This window comes from Macaca thibetana, chromosome 16 (assembly GCF_024542745.1).
Source record: "Macaca thibetana thibetana isolate TM-01 chromosome 16, ASM2454274v1, whole genome shotgun sequence".
Lineage (NCBI taxonomy): Eukaryota > Metazoa > Chordata > Mammalia > Primates > Cercopithecidae > Macaca > Macaca thibetana.
This window is the reverse complement of record NC_065593.1, coordinates 38,645,072-38,666,567: the sequence shown is the minus strand read 5'-3', so window position 1 is coordinate 38,666,567 and position 21,496 is coordinate 38,645,072. Positions and strand designations below refer to the sequence as shown.

General features: G+C 40.2%; 1 protein-coding gene across 1 annotated transcript in view; it reads left to right on the top strand.

Moving 5' to 3' along the window:
• ANKFN1 (ankyrin repeat and fibronectin type III domain containing 1) overlaps nt 1-21,496 on the top strand; it is a 536,065-nt gene that overhangs the window by 476,731 nt on the left and 37,838 nt on the right. The window contains exons 15-16 of the mRNA XM_050764649.1: nt 8,617-8,832; nt 19,710-19,876. Coding sequence (XP_050620606.1) covers nt 8,617-8,832; nt 19,710-19,876 — 383 coding nt within the window. The remainder of the gene's footprint in view (nt 1-8,616; nt 8,833-19,709; nt 19,877-21,496) is intronic.

Sequence of the window (21,496 nt, the reverse complement as noted above, 5' to 3'; positions counted from 1 at the left end):
TCAGTTACCAGTCCCACCTAGAAAGGGAAATGTGGGCTCCCTTCTCTTTCAGACCCCTAAGAATATGAAGTTTTCTTGAACAGCTGGAGCTGCATCCCTGTAGGTGTGCAGGTTTCATGTAGCAAAACTGTACCTTTAGCAATCTCCTCCAAGTGAGTCTCTCTTGAACAGTGTATAGGAGTAACTCATTAAACAAAGAGTAAGGAGACTTGAGTTCTAGATTTGATATTAATCAGCCAACTCAGTTCTCCTCTCTGGGCCCCAGTTTCATCACCTGCAAAATAAGAGAACTTTAATGAGATCACTTGAAGGACAGCTGCTGCTCTGGTGTCCTATGCATTAAGGGGTATATGGAGATGGAAAAAAGAGATGAGCAGATATTTTGAGCAGTTTCTTGGTGTGATGATTTTGGTAAAGCACAGACATTTTTGCTTACTTATAAAAACAAACAAACAAACAGAAAGCAACTCTTAAAAGATTATCTTTAAGCCTGAATTTATTTATCCTTCCATATTCTCAATCACATCAGATCAAGGCCCCAATCTTTGTAGGTTACAGAGCTCCTCCTAGAAGTAACATTAAATTCTAACCAAGATTTTCTGAGTTTTCGTCTTACTGTTTTCTAGTATTAAGTGAATTTGTAGATCTTAGCACAGAAAAAAAAATAGCTGCTACATGGGATTGGGGCCGTTAAGAGATCACTGAGCCTTTATCAGTAATGGGTATCTACCTGCAAATCTGCAGTTACATCAACCCCAGAAATATGCATATCAGGAATCTATGTTAAGCTGTGTTTGGCCAGGCCATGTAGGTCACAGCATAAAAATAGGGTCATAATAACAAAAGAAAAAATTCTATGGCTTTGTCCCCCACCTGCAATTATACGAATGTCATTTCTTGAACCCTCACAATCATAACAATTCAACTTCCTGCAATATTTTGTTGCTATTACAATTAATTCCGAAATTTAAATTTTGCTCCTCTGTGATATATTCTATTACACAGGTTGCTTGCTGCTTTGTATGATCGGTGAGATTTTAGCAAACAGAGCTGTTCATTTCAACTCACTCGGGGTTTTTTTGGGTGGGGGATGGGGTGGAATCTCTCTCTGTCGCCCAGGCTGGAGTGCAATGGCGTGATCTCGGCTCACTGCAACCTCTGCCTCCTGGGTTGAAGCAATTCTCCTGCCTCAGCCTCCCGAGTAGCTAGGATTATAGGCACCCACCACCACACCCGGCTAATTTTTGTATTTTTACTAGAGACAGGGTTTTACCATGTGGGCCAGGCTGGTCTTGAACTCCTGACCTCAGGTGATCCACCTGCCTCGGCCTCCCAAAGTGCTGGGAGTACAGGCGTGAGTCACTGTGCCTGGCCTCAACTCACTCTTGATTGCGTAATCTTCTCTTCCAACTCAAGAAGCAGTTCTTGGAGCAGACCATGATGACTGCTGAATTCAAAGTGCCTCGTCCTTTCATCACTGACCCACTTGAGTTGGCCCATGCCACTGCACCTCACGCTACTCTTTCTTTAGGATAAAATACATTCCCAAGAGCCTCAGACTCCTTAGTGGACCCTCCCATCACCCTACCATACAGCCCAGACATGCCTGGATCACAGACTGGAAAACCTTAGAATTTCAAGGGGGGCTCTTTATTATGTGTTTATTGGAGGTTTCTTAGAACTTTAATCTCATATCAGCAATATGAGAAGGATCAGGCTGTTACAAGTCAGTGCAGTCAGACACTGAGTGACGCAATGATGGCCAGTGTGACCCTACTCAACTACTCCCATTACAATACTTTTGGACTTCCTCAGCTTCCAAATCTATAGACCTCACCCCTTTTCATAATTCATCAGCCCACTTCTGAAGTCATTTCCTTCCTTGACCAGCTTAGATTCCTTAGCCCATCTTAATCACTTCCTTGAAAATATTCCATATTTTCCCTTCATATTATTTATTTGGAAAAATCCCACGCCTGGATGAATCCAACATGTCTAAAGTAGTTACACATTGCCACATTAAAAAAATCACAAAAAAGGGCTGACTGGTTTTATGTTAAATTCATGACTACAATTCTCACATGTAATGTTACCTAGTGGTCCAATTTCCTTTCTCTACTAAATTTGCTTTCTCACACTGTAAAGCAACTATTTTAAAACCTTCTCCCCAGCACTTTGGGAGGCTGGCAGGTGGATCACTTGAGCTTAGGAGTTTCAGACCAGCTGGGCAACATGGCAAAACCTCATCTCTACCAAAAATACAAAAATTAGCTGGACGTGGTGATGCATGTCTGCAGTCCTGGCTACTCAGGAGGCTGATGTGGGAGGATCACTTGAGCCTGGGAGGCAGAGTTTGCAATGAGCTGAGATCGTGCCACTGCACTCCAGCCTGGGTAACAGAGTAAGACCCTGCCTCAAAAAAAATAAAATAAAATAAAATAAAATAAAATAAAAACCTTCTTCATTCTCCCACATCCCTTCTCCTTACCCACACTCTCCTTCACATCTCAGGTGATGATTTCACTGTATAATTCATCAAGGAAAAAAAGGAAATTAATGATTTTTTCTGCCAAATTTATAAACCTCCTTGCACAGACCGAACCTTCTTTGTTTTCCTTTTTATTTCAGAAGATAAAGTCTCACATTTCCTGACTTAAGTTCCTTCCTCCACATGTGCTCTGGGTCCCATCTCTTCCCTCTCATTTTTATTTTAAAATACTCAAGTCTTTCCAGTTAAATCTCCCCCTAAATTCCTCCCATAGCCCCACATGCCCCTTCAGCTACCAAACTATTCTCTTCCTTACACCCAAACTTCTTGGAAGAGTTACCAACATCCTCTTTCTCCACTGACATCTTCATTTTCTATCGGTTCTCAACCCTCTCTCTGACTTTAGCTACCGTGATACATACAAAACTGGTCTTTAAGGGCACCAGAAATCAGAGGCAGATGATGCTGCCAAAATGGAGCTTCAGGACACCTCACTTGCATGAGCTATGAGCGTGGGACCCCTGTGAGTGTGGAACCCACAGTGTTTTACGGAAGGGAAGCTGGATTGCAGTCAGGAAGCATTTCTTGCAAACTACCTAAAGAAATTTCAGGGGGAAAGGGGACCCAGAATTCCAAACACTCTAGTATTTGCTGGAGAGGAGATTTCTTTAATCATTCTAGATAAAGAGTCACTTTCATACCTAGTTTTATTTTTGTAGTTTTGTATTCTTTGTCTTAAAGAGTGCCTCAAAATTGTATGGTTCAGGCCCCCACAAAACCTGGATCTAGTCTTGCCAATGACTTCAGTTTCACTAAGCAACATTTTATATGCTTGGTTCCATACTCCTTGTGTAGACTGGCTTATCCCTTGGCTTCCACAGTTTCACACTCTCCTGATTTTCTTCCGACTTGCTGGTCTTTCTCAGTATCCTTTGCTAGTTTTCAAGCTGTTTCCTTTGCTTGGAATCCCCTTCTTTCCTCACTTTGCCTTAGTGATTCCTACATATCCTCCAGGTTTCAGCTTAATTTTTATACTTCCTTAAAGAGCCTTTCTCTGATCCCTTGATTAAGTGAATCACTCTCATAGCACCTCATATTCGTCATTCAGGAAAGTGATCAGAATCCTAGAGTTTATTATCTGTATTATTATCTGTTTAGTGACCCACTTGGACTGTGAGTTCCTCAGCTCAGCGAATGTGTCTGTCTTGGCTACCACTATATCCCCAATGCCCGGCATGTGGTAGACACTCAGTAAGTACAGGTTGGATAAATAAACATATCTGTCAATCCAAACCCATGTACCCCAATGCTCATACTTGAGGGAAACTTTAGCCAAAGGGAAAAGGGATCACAGAAATGTTTTGTAGCATAGTTATCACCTGGATGGATAGCTCTCCAGTCCTGCACTGTGACCAGAGAGCCTCATAGTCTTCAATAAATGGTCACCTTCACAGTGCCCCCTTCAAGGCCTGAGTACTGTATGCATGCCCTTCTCTCCAAGTTTCCGTATGCCTAGTTCAATGATAAAGTTGCGTTCATCACCTTTTTTTGGTAGGACCTATTGCCCAAACTATTTACTAGTCTCTACAAAGAAAATGTCTGGAAATACTGAAGGCACCTTTTGTTGGGGAGGGAGGTAAGAGAGGTGGAAGGGAGGTGTAAGGTACAGAGAAACTTTTCTGAAGGGAAAGAAAAAGAAATTTGAGGACTGACACATAGTTAATAAGTTAGATCACTCTACTAATTTAAAATATTTTACAATGTGGCTCACGCTTGTAATCCCAGCACTTTGGGAGGCCAAGGCGGGAAGATCACCTGTGGTCAGGAGTTCAAGACCAGCCTGACCAACACGGAGAAACTCCATCTCTACTAAAAATACAAAATTAACTGGATGTGGTGGTGCATGCCTGTAATCCCTGCTACTCAGGAGGCTGAGACAGGAGAATCGCTTGAACCCAGGAGGCAGAGGTTGTGGTGAGCTGAGATCATACCATTGCACTCCAGCCTGGGCAACAAGAACGAAACTCTGTCTCACAAATAAAATAAAATAAAATAAAAAAATAAAATAACAGTGTTCTGAGGAAAGTAAAAATGCATTATACATAGTTTGATTGGCATCAACCAAAAATAAATTCTATTGATTTTCCTCTGGGGCATCTCATTTTACTCTCCTCTCCTTTCCAGTTTTGTATACTACTGCCTGAATACTCCAATTAGGTCAAAAGCCTCCAAAGTCATCCCTCTGCTACCAATCTAAACACCCTCCAATCCACTCTCCATACTCTGGCCAGAGTAGCCAATCTAAAAGATTCTGACCAAGGCATTCTCTGACTTAGACTCCTCCGGTTGTGGCTCAGACATTTTATCACAGCGCACAAAGGCCTCAGTCGTGAACTTTCTCCCCCGCATCTGCACTCATAGTCACTGGGTTAGTCACTGTGTCCAAGTCAGGAGACCTACCTTTATCACAGTGCATATCAAGCACTGTGCAATCTGCACCTTGTTTTCTGGGTTTCTGCTCTCTAGTGAGCTCCTTTAATATATAATAGTAAATAATAATGAAGTGACCACTTGCGTTTATTTAACAGACTAGGTGCCAGGCACTGTGTTGAGTGCTTTACAAACTTTAATCTCATTTAATCTTTACTGCAACCTAATGAGAAAGTACTATTATTGGTATTCTTTTAACAGATCACAACACTAGGGCCTAGGAAGGCTCATTTGTGCCAAGGTTACACAGATAGGAAGTAGCAGATTCTAGATTCAAATCCAGATTTATATAACTCCAAAGCCTGCATTCTTTCCAGTTCTTCATCTTCTTACTGTGTAGTAATTTGCAAAATTTTAAAGAGAAAAAATTACTCATATTATGGTAAAAAAGAAAAAGGAGTCTATTCTTAATTAAAATTACCTAGGCAGGAGGAGAGATAAGTATCTTAGCATTTGGGAAACAAAAATTAAGATGAGAAAGCCTGTAAGTGACCAAGAGCCCACATTGTTCTTCCTTCTCTTAGGAAAATGACACAGGGCCCCAAGAGGGAGAAGTGTACATTGCTCTTGTATTGAAAGGTGTCTAAACTACTTATCCCCCAAAGACAGTAAAACTCTGACACTGCAGGTTGTGCTAAACTTTCCTCCTCCGTAGCTTTTAGAAATGAGTGTTAGTGAGTAAGAGGTAAGTACCAATGTATGAATACTGTGTTCTTTACATTTGTTAAGGGGGAAAAAAGATTTTCCCAAAATTTTGCTCTTCTTTTTCAGGCCTCCTTATCCCAACTCTGGACTTCCTTCACCTTCCCATGTCCGTGCCACCCCAAACTGAATAAAGGCCTCTAAATATTGTGCCTCTGCCTAGGGCTTATTGACAGCCCTGTGATTTGTCCTGGTTATAACCTAGATGCATTCCTGTTAGCCATCAGGTGGCTCTTGTAGGATCATCAGGAGCCCCAGATCACCTAACTTTGATTATGACCTGTATTAACATGGTCTATTTTTCCTCTAGGCCCTAAAGAACCCTGAATTCTCCCTCATGGAAGATGGTTGCAATTTATTTTCACAGTAATATTCTACTTTTTTTTTTTTTTTTTTTGAGACGGAGTCTCGCTCTGTCGCCCAGGCTGGAGTGCAGTGGCCGGATCTCAGCTCATTGCAAGCTCTGCCTCCTGGGTTTACGCCATTCTCCTGCCTCAGCCTCCTGAGTAGCTGGGACTACAGGCGCCCGCCACCTCGCCTGGCTAGTTTTTTTGTATTTTTTAGTAGAGACGGGGTTTCACTGTGTTAGCCAGGATGGTCTCGATCTCCTGACCTCGTGATCCACCCGTCTCGGCCTCCCAAAGTGCTGGGATTACAGGCTTGAGCCACCGCGCCCAGCCAATATTCTACTTTTAAATTGGGCTCTCCCCAAAGCTAGCTTATCTAACCTAATTTGATGTTAATAAAAAATTTCAAGAAGACTTCTAGTGCTTTCTTATTCAACCCCTTAGAAAACCTATCTACAGCTGATAGTGAACCACTGATAATAACTTTGTTTAAGTGAAAAGACCACCATAATCAATGTCTACCCATCAGCTTTGGTCCAAAGTGAATCACATTTTCCAGCCTCTTAATGATAATACAAAATGTCAATTAAGTCAACAAAAAGTGACTGAGTTCTTTCCATGTTGCAGGCACTGTGCAAGGGACACAGATACACGGAGATGAAACAACTATGAATTCATAACGTGAACTCATATGCCAATACATGCAGTAAAGCCAGAGACATGCTAAGATGGAATTTTGTACAGGAAACAGTAAGGGACAAAAGAGGGATGGTAAAGTCTACCTTACAGAGTTGGAAAAGTCTTCCCAGAGGAGTTGAAATCTGGGATGGGTCTTGGAAAGGAGTAGATGTAAGCCTGGGTGGGATTCCAATTAGAGCAGTAAAGAAAGCCCCCACCCTACATTGTATCAAGCTTGAGAGTTTGCAAACTACTTTTTCATGAGTTGCTTGATTTAATCCCTCAAACACTCACTGAGATAAGGATTAGCATAACAGCTGTCTGAGCTGTAAAGACTCTTACTTTTAGATGATGATACTCAGGACAAGAGAGGGTAAATAATTTTTCAGAAGTCCAACAGTTAATAAATGGTAGCCAACCCTGAAATTCAATACCAAATATAAGTAAAGTCTTAATCGCAATGGTAGGCTGGAACCAACTTGTACTGGCCCAAGAGAGCCAACTGTTAAATATTCAGGGATTTTGAAAGCGTGTTGTCAAACTCTGGGTAGTTTGAAATCCCACTACAGCAAGAGTATTTATACCACTGAAACTGGCATATGCTACAAATCAGGCCTTTCTTTTCTTTTCTTTTCTTTTCTTTCTTTTTTTCCTTTTTGGCTAGCCAGTTTACCAACATCACTCTACTTATTAGTACCCCACAGGGCTGGACTCAAAGCCTCATCCACTTCTCTATGATTTAGAAGTCAAATGTTGGAAAGAAAAAATATGACTCAGTGATTAGGCCATTGCAAAAAAATCATCATCTTGCTAAATGAATTTTTATGTCAAAAATTACTTATGAAATTCCTTACTTGCCCTAAGTCTGGTCTTTGTGAGGAAGAAGATAAGGTTTCAGACGCAGTCCCTACCTGTGAGGGAAAATTGTGGGGCTTTCATAGATGTAGATATTGACTTCCGGGCTCATTCATTTTTAGGTTGTCCTCGTCAGTTTTACAAATCCCAGTTCTATTTCTGTATTCATGCTAACAGGGCATCTCACCACCACTTATGTGAGCTCACAAAAGTAACAGCTAGGAGCTCTAAGATGATTTATAATGTTTAGAAATCATGGATATTTAAAGCAAGAGGGGATTTTATCCTATTCATCCAGTGTTCTACGTTAGAAATCTTCAAAGCCTGCATATTTGTAAAACTCCTGTTTATTTTAGGAATAACCTGAGCCCCTCCACATTGAGTGTGTGGCATCTTTCCCTTCCTACCTTCCTAAAAGTATTGTCTGCCTCAGGTGACCCAGTTTATAAGCAATTTTAACAGGTTTTTAAATAAACAGAAGCCCCTGAAATACAGATAAGTCAAACCAGGCCAATTTCCCAATGAAAGTATCTTGAAGGGAATGTGCAGTCATTTGGGGACCTGTACAATGTGCTACATTGTCAATTCACTTCTTCATTTTAAACAACCCCACCTCATACCAGCTTACTGCAGATCTCTTGAGAACTCCACAGAAGCATACTTTAAATATCAGACATTTTTCTTTAAAACATCTGGGATTCTCTTCAAGCGCTGGTAACTGAGGTTTATGTACTGTTGCGTCTATGTGGGTAAGAAATATTTACAGATACTGAATTTGCTTTTTTTTAAAAAAACGTAACTTTTGTGCGTCTTGCTGTAATCTTTGCAGGCTCTGCAATCTTTACCAATGTCTTTGTAAAGACATTTTCTTTGAGTTTCTGTGAAGTACATTTCTATGATGCCATATATTCTATGTTTAAGTGCAAAAAAAAAAAAGAGAGAGAGAGCAAACAGCTTCTCAGCAATCAGATAATTATTCACAGTGTCTTCTGTTGCTGTTGTGCTGCTTTATTAGCATAATACCCTCTATGCTACCAGTAATCCATTTGTTTCCAGAATTTACTTGGGACACACAACTTGGGAAGAGTTTACTATGAACCCATTAAAGATCGACATGGAAACATACTCATAGTTACCATCAGGGAGGTGGAGATGCTTTATTCATTTTTTAATGGCAAATGGATGCAGATCTCAAAGCTGCAAAGCCAGAGAAAGTCTCTATCAACACCTGAGGAGCCAACAGCATTAGACATTTTACTGATAACCATCCAGGTACGTAGTTTTTTTCTTACTTCCCTGGTATATTTAAGGTTCCAAACACAATTATTGAAGGTCTAGTGAAATATAGCAAGAGCCATTTACATATGCAATGATGGAGTGGAGAGGGTCCAGAGACATGTTGTTGCAAATGCAGCTTATTTTTTATTTATCACTCTCTAGATCTGGAATTCATTCGGCAATACAAATAGTGGGCACCCAATAAAGCATTTTCATACCCTGGCCAATGAGCCAATAAGAAACATTGAGGCCAGGCGCAGTGGCTCATGCCTGTAATCCCAACACTTTGGGACCGAGGTGGGTGGATCACCTGAGGTCAGTAGTTCAAGACCAGCCTGGCCAACATGGTGAAACCCCATCTCTACTAAAAATACAAAAAAAAAAAGCTGGGTATGTTGGTGCATGCTTATAATCTCAACTACTTGGGAGGCTAAGGCAGGAGAATCACGTGAACCTGGGGGGTGGGTTGCAGTGAGCCAAGATCATGCCACTGCCCTCTAGCCTGGGCAACGGAGTAAGACTCCATCTCAAAAAAGAAAAGAAAAGAAAAGAAAAAAAGTAAAGAACCATTGAGACAAATAATTGAGTAGGGGATAGGGAAACTCTAGATAGTGTAATCAAAACAATAAACCAATATCTGAACGAACTGTAATAATAATACATTTCTAAATTGTATATATATGTGTGCATGTGTATTTGTGTGTGTGTGTACATGCATGTGTATGTACAAAAACACCCTCACACATATTTACTCCTGCATATTCCTTACAATACTCTCTTGGGACAGAGAGGCATGATTAAGTCCATTTTAGGAATGAAATAACTAGAGGCCAGGCCCAGTGGCTCACACCTATAATCCTAGCACTTTGGGAGACCAAGGCAGGCAGGTCACCTGAGGTCAGGGGTTCAAGACTAGCCTGGCCAACATGGTGAAACCCCATCTCTACTAGAAATACAGTAATTAGTTGTGATGGCAGCTGCCTGTAATCCCAGCTACTCAGGAGGCCGAGGCAGAATTGCTTGAACCTGGGAGGCGGAGGTTGCAGTGAGCCAAGATCACACTACTGCACTCCAGCCTGGGTGACAGAGTGAGACTCCATCTAAAAAAGAAAAAAGAATAGAAAGAGGGAGGGAGGGAGGTTGAGAGAGAGACAGAAAAAAAAGAAAAGAAAAGAAAAGAAAAAAAGAAAAAAGAAAAGAAAAGAACTAGAGCTCAAAGAGGTTGAATGACATAGGGCTACACACAGAGGCAATTTAGTGAAGCTAATGAAGCTTTGATGTCCTTCAGCCTTCACTTGTACAAGCCCTTTCCAGGTCCTCTCAGGGACCATAGCAATTTTGCATTCATGACTTTGTGTCATTTTCCATTAAAAAAGACACCGGAAACTATATCCCCTTGCGTCTCCACAAAACTTGATTTTGTCCCTTGGCACACAGCTAGAAAATGGCAGAGCTGAGGCTTCAGTTCCTATCTTCGGATTGGAAGCAGGCTTCTTTCTGCTACATTATATCACATTCTAAGGTAGAAGTCAGGATTTTAGTGAGTGGGGGACAGGAGATGAAATAAAGGATAAAAGACTTACTTGAATACTGAATATCCACCAAAATTCAAAATCCAGGTAGCTTACATGCAGCCCTTGGCCTGGATGGTGGAATTGGGACACCAACCCATGTATGCTCCTGAGTCCAGCACGCTCTCTCGGCCTCACACATTCTTTTGTGAACGTGGGCTTCAAACTGTTTCTTTTTTTCTTTCTTTCCTTGTTTTTGTTTCTTGGTTTTTGTTGTTTTTTTTTTTTAACCCAGTGATAGGAATGAATTGCATAGGACACTTCGGTTAGGTAGAAAAATTGGCAGAAACATCTACACTGAGCCCCATACAAGCAGTGGTATATCCACAGAGAGCCAACCTGGAGTAAGGGAGAAGGAAGGACCCAGTTGCACAGAAACAACCCAAATCTGAGCTTCCGTCCCAGGAGCCATTTGTGGTCACCCTAAACAGCTAACTTAGTTTCTAAGTTACTTTCATTCCCCGCCAAGGGGTGGCAAGTACAATAATCTCATTTTTTCATTCCTCACACTGGCCCAAACCAGGACAAAGGCCAGTGAAGCAAAGGTAAGCTAATTGGTCAAAGCCAATACCTCTGGATTTAGTTTTGTGGAATTTGGGTTCATAGGGAATTGACAGAGAGTATGGGCTTGTGTGAAGCAGGTGGGGGCAGGGAACACAGACACATTTGAGGCTCCCCTCTTCACCTTTTATAAGCAAGTGCTAAAAGAAACATTTAAAAAATCATAATAAATTGAGCTTTTACAGGGTGACTAATACACTAATCCTCTATAGGGATAAACTAGGGTCTGGGCTACCTTTGCTCCTAGAAACACAGCACAGGCCTCAGCATGATATAATACCTGGTTTCTCCTAGACTTATTACATTAAAAATGTGTTACAGGTGCAGAAAAATTCCAATCTGGTGAAAGGTTGTTAGAGAAGGAAACCAAAAATAGAGGCAGGATCAGGTTTCCACATAGATCCAAGTGGAAAATTTACCCCCGCTGACTGGCACATTCCCACCTGATGTCATTCCCACCCACCCCACTCTCCCATCTCCTCCCCCTACTTCTTCTCTCTCCCCTCCTTCCCATACAAGTCTCACACTAGAGAGGAAATGGGAAATAAAACCAAGAGGACTGGTATCCAATCCCTCCTAGACTTAAGATTTAATTATGTCAGGAGTTGGCCCCACCAATTCAACATAAAGGGAGAGATGGGTCTTGGTGGTACCCAAAGCAGGCTGGCAATTCCCACAATAACAGGCCACAGACCACTCTCTTTTCTCAGGGGTAGTGGAGTGATGACCACCAGGCCTTCTCATTGGAAGCCTGGGCTTCTTTCTGCTACATCACATCACATTCTGTGCACCGCTTTGAAATCAGGATGACTGGGTGTGATACCGACTCCACCCTTTCTGGTTATGTGTCCAGGGCATTATTTAACTTCTCATCCCTCACAGTTCCTCCTCTGCAAAAAACCTACTTCATAGGGTTCTAATGAAGATAAGTGAGTTAGTACATAAATGATTAAAAGAGTAGCACAAAGTAGTGCTCAATAAATATTAGTGATTTTTATTATGTCTCAGAAATTTTTTTTTCATTTTTGTTTTAATTTCATTTTAAGTTCCCAGGTACAAGTGCAGGATGTGCTAGTTTGTTGCATAGGGGTGCCATGGTGATCTGCTGCACCTATCAATCCATCACGTAGATATTAAGCCCAGCATACATTAGCTATTTTTCCTGATGCTGTGATGCTCTCCCTCTCCTTGCCCCTACCAACAGGCCCCAGTGTGGGTTGTTCCCCTCCCTGTGCCCATGTGTTCTCATTGTTCAGCTCCCACTTATAAGTGAAAACACATAGTATTCGGTTTTCTGTTCCTGCATTAGTTTGCTGAGGATAATGGCTTCCAGCTCCATCCATGTCCCTGCAAAGGACATGATCTCGTTCCTTTTTATGGCTGCATAGTATTCCATGGTGTATATGCACCACATTTCTTTATCCAGTCTATCATTGATGGACATTTGACTTGATTCCATGTCTTTGTAATGGTAAATAGTGCTGCAGTGAACATATGTGTGCATGTGTCTTTATAATAAAATGATTTATATTCTTTTGGGTATATGCCCAGTAATGGGATTGCTGGGTCAAATAGTATTTCTGATTCTAGGTCTTTGAGGAATCGCCACACCATCTGCCACATTATTGAACTAATTTACATTTCCACCAACACTGTAAAAGCTTTCCTATTTCCCTCCAGCCTTGCCAGCATCTGTTGTTTCTTGACTTTTTATTAATAATAATCACCATTCATGTCTCAAACAATGCTAGGCTGCCCTCAAGACACACCCAGTCCACGGAGACCTCTGGTAATGGCCTAATCATCTCATCGGACATTTTATCACGTTTTCTACCTTTCCATCACAACTAAGGAAAAGCTGTATAAAACTAATGATCCACGATGGGGTTTTCAGAACAGATAAGGGCTTTAACAAAATCTGGGCCTCTCTCATTTATCTGTGAAAGAGCAAAAAAATCCTCCTCACCCTTGCCTGGGAAGGAAAAGAGTTATTGTGGACAAGAGCCCCTATGAGCAAACTAATCGGCAATGAGAGTATTTCCAACAGAAAGGCTCCTCTCAGATGCTAAGTTTCTCCGACCATTCTCTTCAGGGATCACTTTAGTCCTTGGAAGCCTCACATGCAAGCTTTTTCCTGAAGCTTAATCTCTCACATGTGTACTATATATTCAGCTTTCTAACATTTGTCACTTCTATGATATCATTTGATCCTCCTGCAAACCCAATGAGGATGAGTGAGTCATTTTGTATCCAGTTTGCATAAGAAGCCATGAATTTCAAGGAAGTACCTTGTCAAGGTCCTATCAGCCAAAAGAGGGACCAAACCCACAACTTCTGACTCCTAGACTGATGGCCTTCCCATTCCATCATGCTGCTATACACCCCTTCCCCCTCCTTTTCTCTGCATCCTTTGTGATTGTAGGGAAGCTGTGGTGAAGTGTGTCTTCTGTTCCTTCTCATCCCTGTTTTCCTTTTCTTCTCCTTAGGCATTCCTTGTCACCTCTAGGTATTCAGTCTCTTCTTCTTACACCCTAGGTGCCCAGGACCTCTTCTTCCTTTTTCTGCTTTTTTTCCAGCACATTCCTACTCTTTCTACCCCTAAGCAGCTCGAAACACAAGGATCAAAACCTACAGGAATCAGAAAGATTGCTGGAAATGAGGCAATGGGCTGGACTTAGGAAACAATTGGGTTCATGTAAAAACTTGTTCACCAATATTCATAGAAGCATTATTCACAATAGCCAAACAGTAGAAGTAAACTAGATGCCAAACAACAGACGAATGGGCAAACAAAATGTGGTATATCCATATAATGGAATACTATTCAGCCATTAAAATGAATAACATATGATCCATGCTATGACATGGATGAACCTTGAAAATGTAATGCCGAGTGAAAGAAGCCAGACACAAAATGCTAAATGTTGTATGATTCCACTTATATGCTATGCCCAGAATAGGCAAAACCATACAGACAGAAAGTAGATTAGTGGTTTCAGGAACAGCAGGGGGAGAGATAGGGGAATGACAGCTAATGAATGTGTGGTTTCTTTCTAAAGTGATGAAAATGGTCTGGCATTAGACACTGGTGATAGTTGAACAACCATGTGAATATGCTAAAACCACTGAATTATACACTTGAACAGGGTGAATTTTATGGCATATGAATTATAGCTCAATTAACATAAAAAGAAACAAGTGTAAGTTAAGACTGCATTAATCTTGTCCCCTTTAAAGACAGAAAGTAGAGCAGCTCTGTCTTTAAAGAGGGCAGCTCCGATTCAGCCTCAGCTAATTACAATGGAAGAAAGTGGTCCCAGACTTGAAATTTTTCAGTGTTTTGAAGATAAGTTGAAAGTCAAAAATTTTGGTAAAGTCTTTTTATTTTTATAATTTAGAAAATAATTCAGAAAATTAAATTATTTGCAGTCCATATAATCTTGGTCCTACAAAGACCACTAGCCATCATTTTGTCACCTCTACCATCACGGATGGTTGAGCTTTCATACTCCATCCAACAAAATAAAAGTACTGTAGTTATTGAAAAAGCAACTACCTTTTATTACTCTAACAAGCTCTCAGGATCTCTGATCAATGACGAGAAGGTGGATATACCCTTCCTAGTCACTGTGCAAGGACAGCATATTTTCTCCTGAAAGACCGGCCCCAGACCCCACCTCCTCTGGTCTTCTCACTTCACATTTAATGAATATTTTTTTCAGTGTCAACTAGGTGCCAGGCACTCTTCTAGGTGCTACAGAAAAAAACAAATGAATAAGTCAAGGTCCCTAGTCTCAAAGGAAGACAGACAGTTTTGTAAACAAATCAAGGTAATACAAGACAGAATTAAACTAGAGCCTGATCGCAGTACAAACGGTGTACTATGGGGAACACAGACAAAGCAGCTATTAATTCTGCCTGAAAATATCAGGGAAGGCATTGCAGAAGAGGTGGCATTTGGCTGAGCCATGAGGGTAGTTAAGTTAACCAGATGGGAAAAAAAGAGAGAGAGAGAAAGAACAAACGGAAGGAGAGAAGAAGGAAGAAATTAAATAGATAGAATTAAATTAAATTGAAAGCACGATAAAGAAATGAAGTAGAAACTGGAAGAGTGGATTTCACCCTCCCATAGGCCCACAATGGACCTTCCACAGTCTTCTTATGGCCTCTATGATGCTGGGTGAGAAAAACTTGCTTACATGATTCTCTCACACTGAAATGTGAGTTCCATGAAGGGAAGGATCGTGTTTTATTCATCTCAGTATCATCAATATCCTAGCCACAATGACTGATACATAGTAAGTGCTCAGTAAAAGTTGGTAGAATGAGTGAATTTGTGAAACAGCAAACAATCGGAACAGAGATTAGGGCATGTATGGGGAAAGAAAAAAACAATCCATTTTGACTAGAGATAAGGAACACAAAAGGGCTATAGTGGAAATGGAGATTATAAAAGCAGATTAGAGGTCAAATCAGGTAATATGTAGAACCACAGGCATTCAATTTGGTGTTAGAAGGCCTTTTTAGGCTGGGTGCAGTGGCTCACACCTATAATCCCAGCATTTTGGGAGGCCGAGGCGGGTAGATCACCTGAGGTCAGGAATTCAAGACCAGCCTGGGCAACATGGTGAAACCCCGTCTTTACCAAAACTACCAAAATTAGGTGGGCATGGTGGTGCATGCCTATAATCCCAGCTACTTGGGAAGCTGAGGCAGGAGAATCGCTTGAACCCAGGAGGCAGAAGATCAAGCCACTGCACTCCAGCCTAGGAGACAGAGTGAGACTCCATCTCAAAAAAAAAAAAAACAGATGGCCTTTCTAACGTATCATAGATTATGTGGATGAGATAGCTTCTTTCCATTCCCACACATTTTTCAGGCTCCAAAACATTTTAAAGAAGGAAAAATGACAACATAAAGGCAAGAAAACACGGAGTAGATGCTCAATGATAGTCTTTTAAAAAATTGAATGAAAGAGTGAATTACTTTATCCCAGAATGCTGTTGGTTTTTATATAACCACAGTGTACTTCTAAATCACATTCTATTTGTGGTCAGTTCTGACCCCCACATGTTTTTCTCTGATACTCTTACCTATCCTATATTTGTAATCTTGGGTGTAGGTCTTTACAAGCACATTTTCTTATTAAGTTTCAACCCTAATTATCATAGGCTTATTTTTCCAATGCATAGGGTCATTTAGAACTTTATTGCTATTTTCCAGAAAGGCAAAACCATACCAAATTTGGGACCCACAAATTTGATGCACACATTCTTGATTTCTTTGTCCAGAATGTCAGTAAATAAGCTGAACAGACGGGTCCTCAGGACCAATCCCTACTGGACCATCACTCAATAATATGTCTACTATTTATTCACCATCTCCATTATGTACAAATCTCCCACCCAGATATTCAGCTTGGTAAAAGCAACATGGTCCAGATTCTATTTTTCCCATGTTATCCAGTGTAACAGATTACACTGGAGACTTCTCCCTGGTCTTGGAATCCTGTTCTATTGCTATAATAAATTAAGGTAATCTGTATGGTTTGCTCTTCACAGAACCATGCTGACTCCTCTTTAGTGTCTCCAGATTTCCTGGATGACTACAAATTGATTGTTTGATGGTTCTTTCTCATTTCTCCTAAAGATCAATAAGTTGGCGGTCTTTAATTACTAGGGTCATTCTATGTTTCTCCCCTTCCTGTTTCAAAGACAGCCATATTTGTCCTTTTCTGGTCTTTAGGGACTTCTCTAGTTCTCCATGACTTCTCAAAAATAATGACCTGTGAGTCAGTAGCCACATCTGCTTGTTTAGCAAGTATCCCTAGGGTGCATATCATCAAATTCAGTGGATTTGAATACTTCCATTTTTCCTTTCCTCATTAACCATTTCTCTCCCTTTGATTACTGTTCATTTCCCAAATTCCACCTTGGCTGAATTTTTTGTAGTCAACTACTTACTTGTGATCTAGGCTGAAGAGACAGGGTAGAAGACATTAAAAAGTTCAGCCTTATCCGTCCTGGTACTAATAAGAATTCCTTCTTGATCATGAGATCAAATTTTTTTCTAGCCTTTTTTTTTTTTTTTTTTTTTTTTTTTGGCCAAGTGATCTTTTAAAAAATTGTTTAGATTTTGCTTTTCTGTGCATGCTCATTAGATGTTTCTCCCAGTTGTGACCATTCTTATTCTATCCCTCTTCTACTATTCCCTTATGGTCTGTTTAAGGTATCTGGCCTAATTTTCCACATGTTGTATACCTATTTTATACAGAAAAGCACTGCATACTGAGGACACAAAGCAATGAGAAACATAGCCTTACCATAATTTCATAGTACAGAAAAGTACTGGGTACTAAGGACAGAAAGCAACGAAAAACATAGCCTTACCATTAATTTCACAGTCCACTTCAAGAAAATAACACAAAAGAAGAAAAATATAAGTACTCCTTCTGCTGTATGCCAACATTGCCTCTATTATAAAACTGATTTCAATATATTGTGATCATCTGTTAACTTGTCCTTTTTGACCTCCTCAAAAGTAGGGATGACATCATATTCACCTGAAACCCCAATGTCTCACATGGTGCCTGACACATTATAGGGACTCAATATGTGTTTGATAAAGGATGAGACAGAGGAAACAATACATAATAACATCTGTTAGATGTTGCAGATGGCTAATTCAACAGAGGAAAGATCACTCCTTCAGAGTATGATGGTCAAGGAAGATCCCATACTTTTCCATTCCATATAGAATTCTATAGACATTTCAATGTTTGTTTTCTCACCTTCCCTGAATTTAATGGTAGAGTTGATTCCCTTTACCTTACCCTTTCAAAAAAATATTTATTTTCATTGGTATTATTTTTAATTAATGAATTATATTTTAATATATTTGTGGGGTACAAACTGATGTTTTGATATATGTATACAATGTAGAATGACTGAAGCAAGCTAATTAACATATCCATCACCTCACTTACTTATCATTTTTTTTGTGGTAAGGCACTTGAACTTTACTCTCTTAGTTATTTAACCCTTGTTTTTTTGAAAACCAGGATATGCTCTAACCTACAGGAAACTTTCTCCTATAATAAGTGTATTAGTCCATTTTCACATTGCTATAAAGAACTACTTGAGACTGGATAATTTATGAAGAGGTTTCATTGAATCACAGCTCTGCAGGCTTAACAGGAAGCATGCCTGAGAGGCTTCAGGAAACTTACAATCATGGCAGAAGGTGAAGGGAAAGCAAGCACATCTTACCATGGCAGAGTAGGAGAAAGAGAGTGAGGCAGGAAGTGCCACACACTTTTAAATCATCAGATCTTGTGAGAACTCACTATCATGAGAACAGCAAGAGGGAAACCCACCCCCATGATCCGATTACCTCCCACCAGGCCTCTCCTCCAATTCAACCTGAGATTTGGGTGGGGACACAAATCCAAACCATATTAAGTTACCTGATTCACCACTCCTAACTTTGTGTCACAACCCCCACTGCCTAAATGTAAAAAGTTGTACCTACTGATATGGGGGGATGGTATCTGAATCTTGTAATTATTCATTATCTGAGTCCCTGCAGTTGTAGAGAGAATCAAAAGTCACAACCCAAATAGTTCACTGGAGAACTGACCACATAAAAAATAAGATTCCATTTAAACATCCCTGTACTTAACTTGGTTGACACTTACTATTGAATCAACAGCTTTGTTCAGTCTCTGCTGCTTTTGGAATATTATGATGTGACAATAGAATGCAAATTCAATGAAAATCCATTACAGGGAAAAATTTAAAATCTTGTAAAAGATACATAATTCAGTGAAGCTGATGATGTAGAGACCTAATCAAATCACATGCAAAGTCACTGACAACTGAGAATCTAGAAGTGGTAGACCAGTTAAGGATTGCAAAACATAACACGAACAAGGATTTCATAAGAGTGTGACTTGAATATCAACATTTTGTAAAAGATGCCCGGAAAAAAAATGTGAAGACTTCAAATACTTTTATAAACATTATCTTCTTCATCATTACATTTTAAAAGTCAAATATAAGTAGTAGCATTTTAGCTATCATACAATTTAGTTTTAAAAATTAAGCCAAAAAAGAACCAGTGCTTGATTCACTCTTTCTTCATTCTCAGAATTAGTGCATAATTATAGCTACAACTTAAATGTTAACGTAAAGTTCAATAAACCTCTTGGCAGTACCTTTTTAATTTTCAAGATAAGGAGCCTACTTACTGTAAAATTTGGATTCTGTTTTAAATCGTTTTACTTAAACGACTTTTCCATTTTAACAATCCAGAAATTACAAAGCTTCCGTAACTGTTCTGTCAGCTTTTACACTTGCAAATATCTGTTTCTCACAGCTAAACATTAAAATCTTCAAGGACAGAAATTATCAACTCTATTTTTCTTTATTAGCTGCCTCCACCACCACCTATTCCCAAACACAACTCACACATCTACGCTGGCACAGAAATCTTAGGCAAATAAGCATATAGAATATATTAAAAACTGATTACTGGCCAAGAGGAGAATTCCCCTGAAGGTAACAGTAGCTGTGCCACCACTTCCCCAGCATTCATGGTATACCTGAGGTTTCTCACCTAATTTCTTAGTGACAGCTCCTTTCATCCATGACCAGCCTGCCTTAGAAAGGAAAAGGTTTTGAGATTGCCCTTCAAGGTGTTTTCTTGTTTTCTTTTTTTTTTTTTTTTTTTACTCTACAGGATATTCTCTCCTATCACAAAAGGAGTCATCAGCGTCTCTCTCCTGGATTATATCTGGGTTACCTAAAGCTCTGTAGCTCTGTGGATCAAATCAAAGTTCTCGTTACCCAAAAGTTGCCCAACATTCTCTGCCACGTAAAGATCCGTGAAAACAATAACATTTCTAGGTAAGTGATCAGGAGTTAAGATTTTCCTTGTGATGAAACAGTGGCTCAAATGACCAACTTGATGTTCCAGAAGGAAACTGAAGTGTTACTTCCCAGTGCAGTTTTTACGGTGAGGTGTCCTCAGGTGCCACACTGGAGCAGGGCAGAGCTTAGTTTTGGGTTTTTTTGTTTGTTTGTTTTGTTGTGTTTTGTTTTGTTGTTCTTGTTTTTTGAGATGGAATTTCACTCTTTTTACCCACGCTGGAGTACAATGGCGCAATCTCAGCTCAGTGCAACCTCTGCCTCCCCGATTCAAATGATTCTCCTGCCTCAGCTTCCCAAGTAGCTGGGATTACAGGTGTGTGCCACCACGCCCAGCTAATTTTGTATTTTTAGTTAAAGACGGGGTTTCACCATGTTGGTCAGGCTGGTCTCGAACTCTCGACCTCAGGTGATCCACTCGCCTCAGCCTCGCAGTGTGCTGGGATTACAGGCGTGAGCCACCGTGCCCGGCCAGAGTTTAGTTTTAATGCTAGAATTACGAGAGTTTGCCTGATGGTTGGTGGAAGGCATGAGCCCATTAAAGAGGACACTGTCCTTTCACATTCCTCTCTGCATTACTCATGGTACAACCATTGATGTTCAATTGGTTACTGAACAGCTGACCTTTTCTTTCAACATTGCTATTTACAGGATATTTTCTGTGTAATCTAAAACAGTCATGTTCTTTTTGTTTTCTGTTTTTATATATGGCCTATAGGAATGGGTTTTATAGAGCCAATGATTCCCCCTATCTTAAAATATCTCCTCACCCTCATTCTCCCTAACTCTAACCGTCTGGCCTGAGGACCTTGTAAGTTTTCTACAACCCTTATAATTCTCTATGGAAGAAAAGAAGTAACAAGGCCTGAGCTTCTGGAAACTTGCTGTACAGTTTGGCATTTGGTGAATTACCCTGTTAGCTTTGGGAAAGTTGCCCAATCTTGGTAATCTGGCTCAACTTTACAACCCTCATAGCAGGCCTCTGAAAGTCTGCTATAATGAACTGAATTGTGCTCAACATAAAAAAAGAAAGAGAAGAAAAGAAAAAAAGGAAAGGAAGGAATAGGCAAGAAAAAAAAAAAAAAAAAGAAATTATCCAGAATTCTTCAGACCTCAAAGGGCATAAACTAGATACTCCCAAAGAGTATAAACTAGATTCCAGTTACACTCATGGATTTGCTTAGCCAAAGGAGACTCTAATTTGGTCGTTTAAAATGTGATCCCTAAAGTGGCAAGACTTTATCAACTCTAATGTCTCACTAGGTTTCTTAAGTATTGCTTGATGACAATGGAGGAAATGAGGAGGAGGAGGAGGAGGAGAAGGAGGAGGAGGAGGAGGAGGAGGGAACTCACTACCATATTCTCTCCTTTCACTTACCAACTACACCTGGATTTTAAGTCTGCCATCTGGTGGTCACTGCCACAATCAACATTCGTTATCGCCTCAGTCCTTCCCAAAAGGTTACATGGTTCATTTGTGGGTTGACTTAGTAATAATTACACTCATCCATTTTCTAGATTTGTGTCTTAAAGGCTTAGACTCCATCTCCTAGTGGTTATACCAGTGAATTTTCCCTTGCCAAGGATCCAGTTTTCATT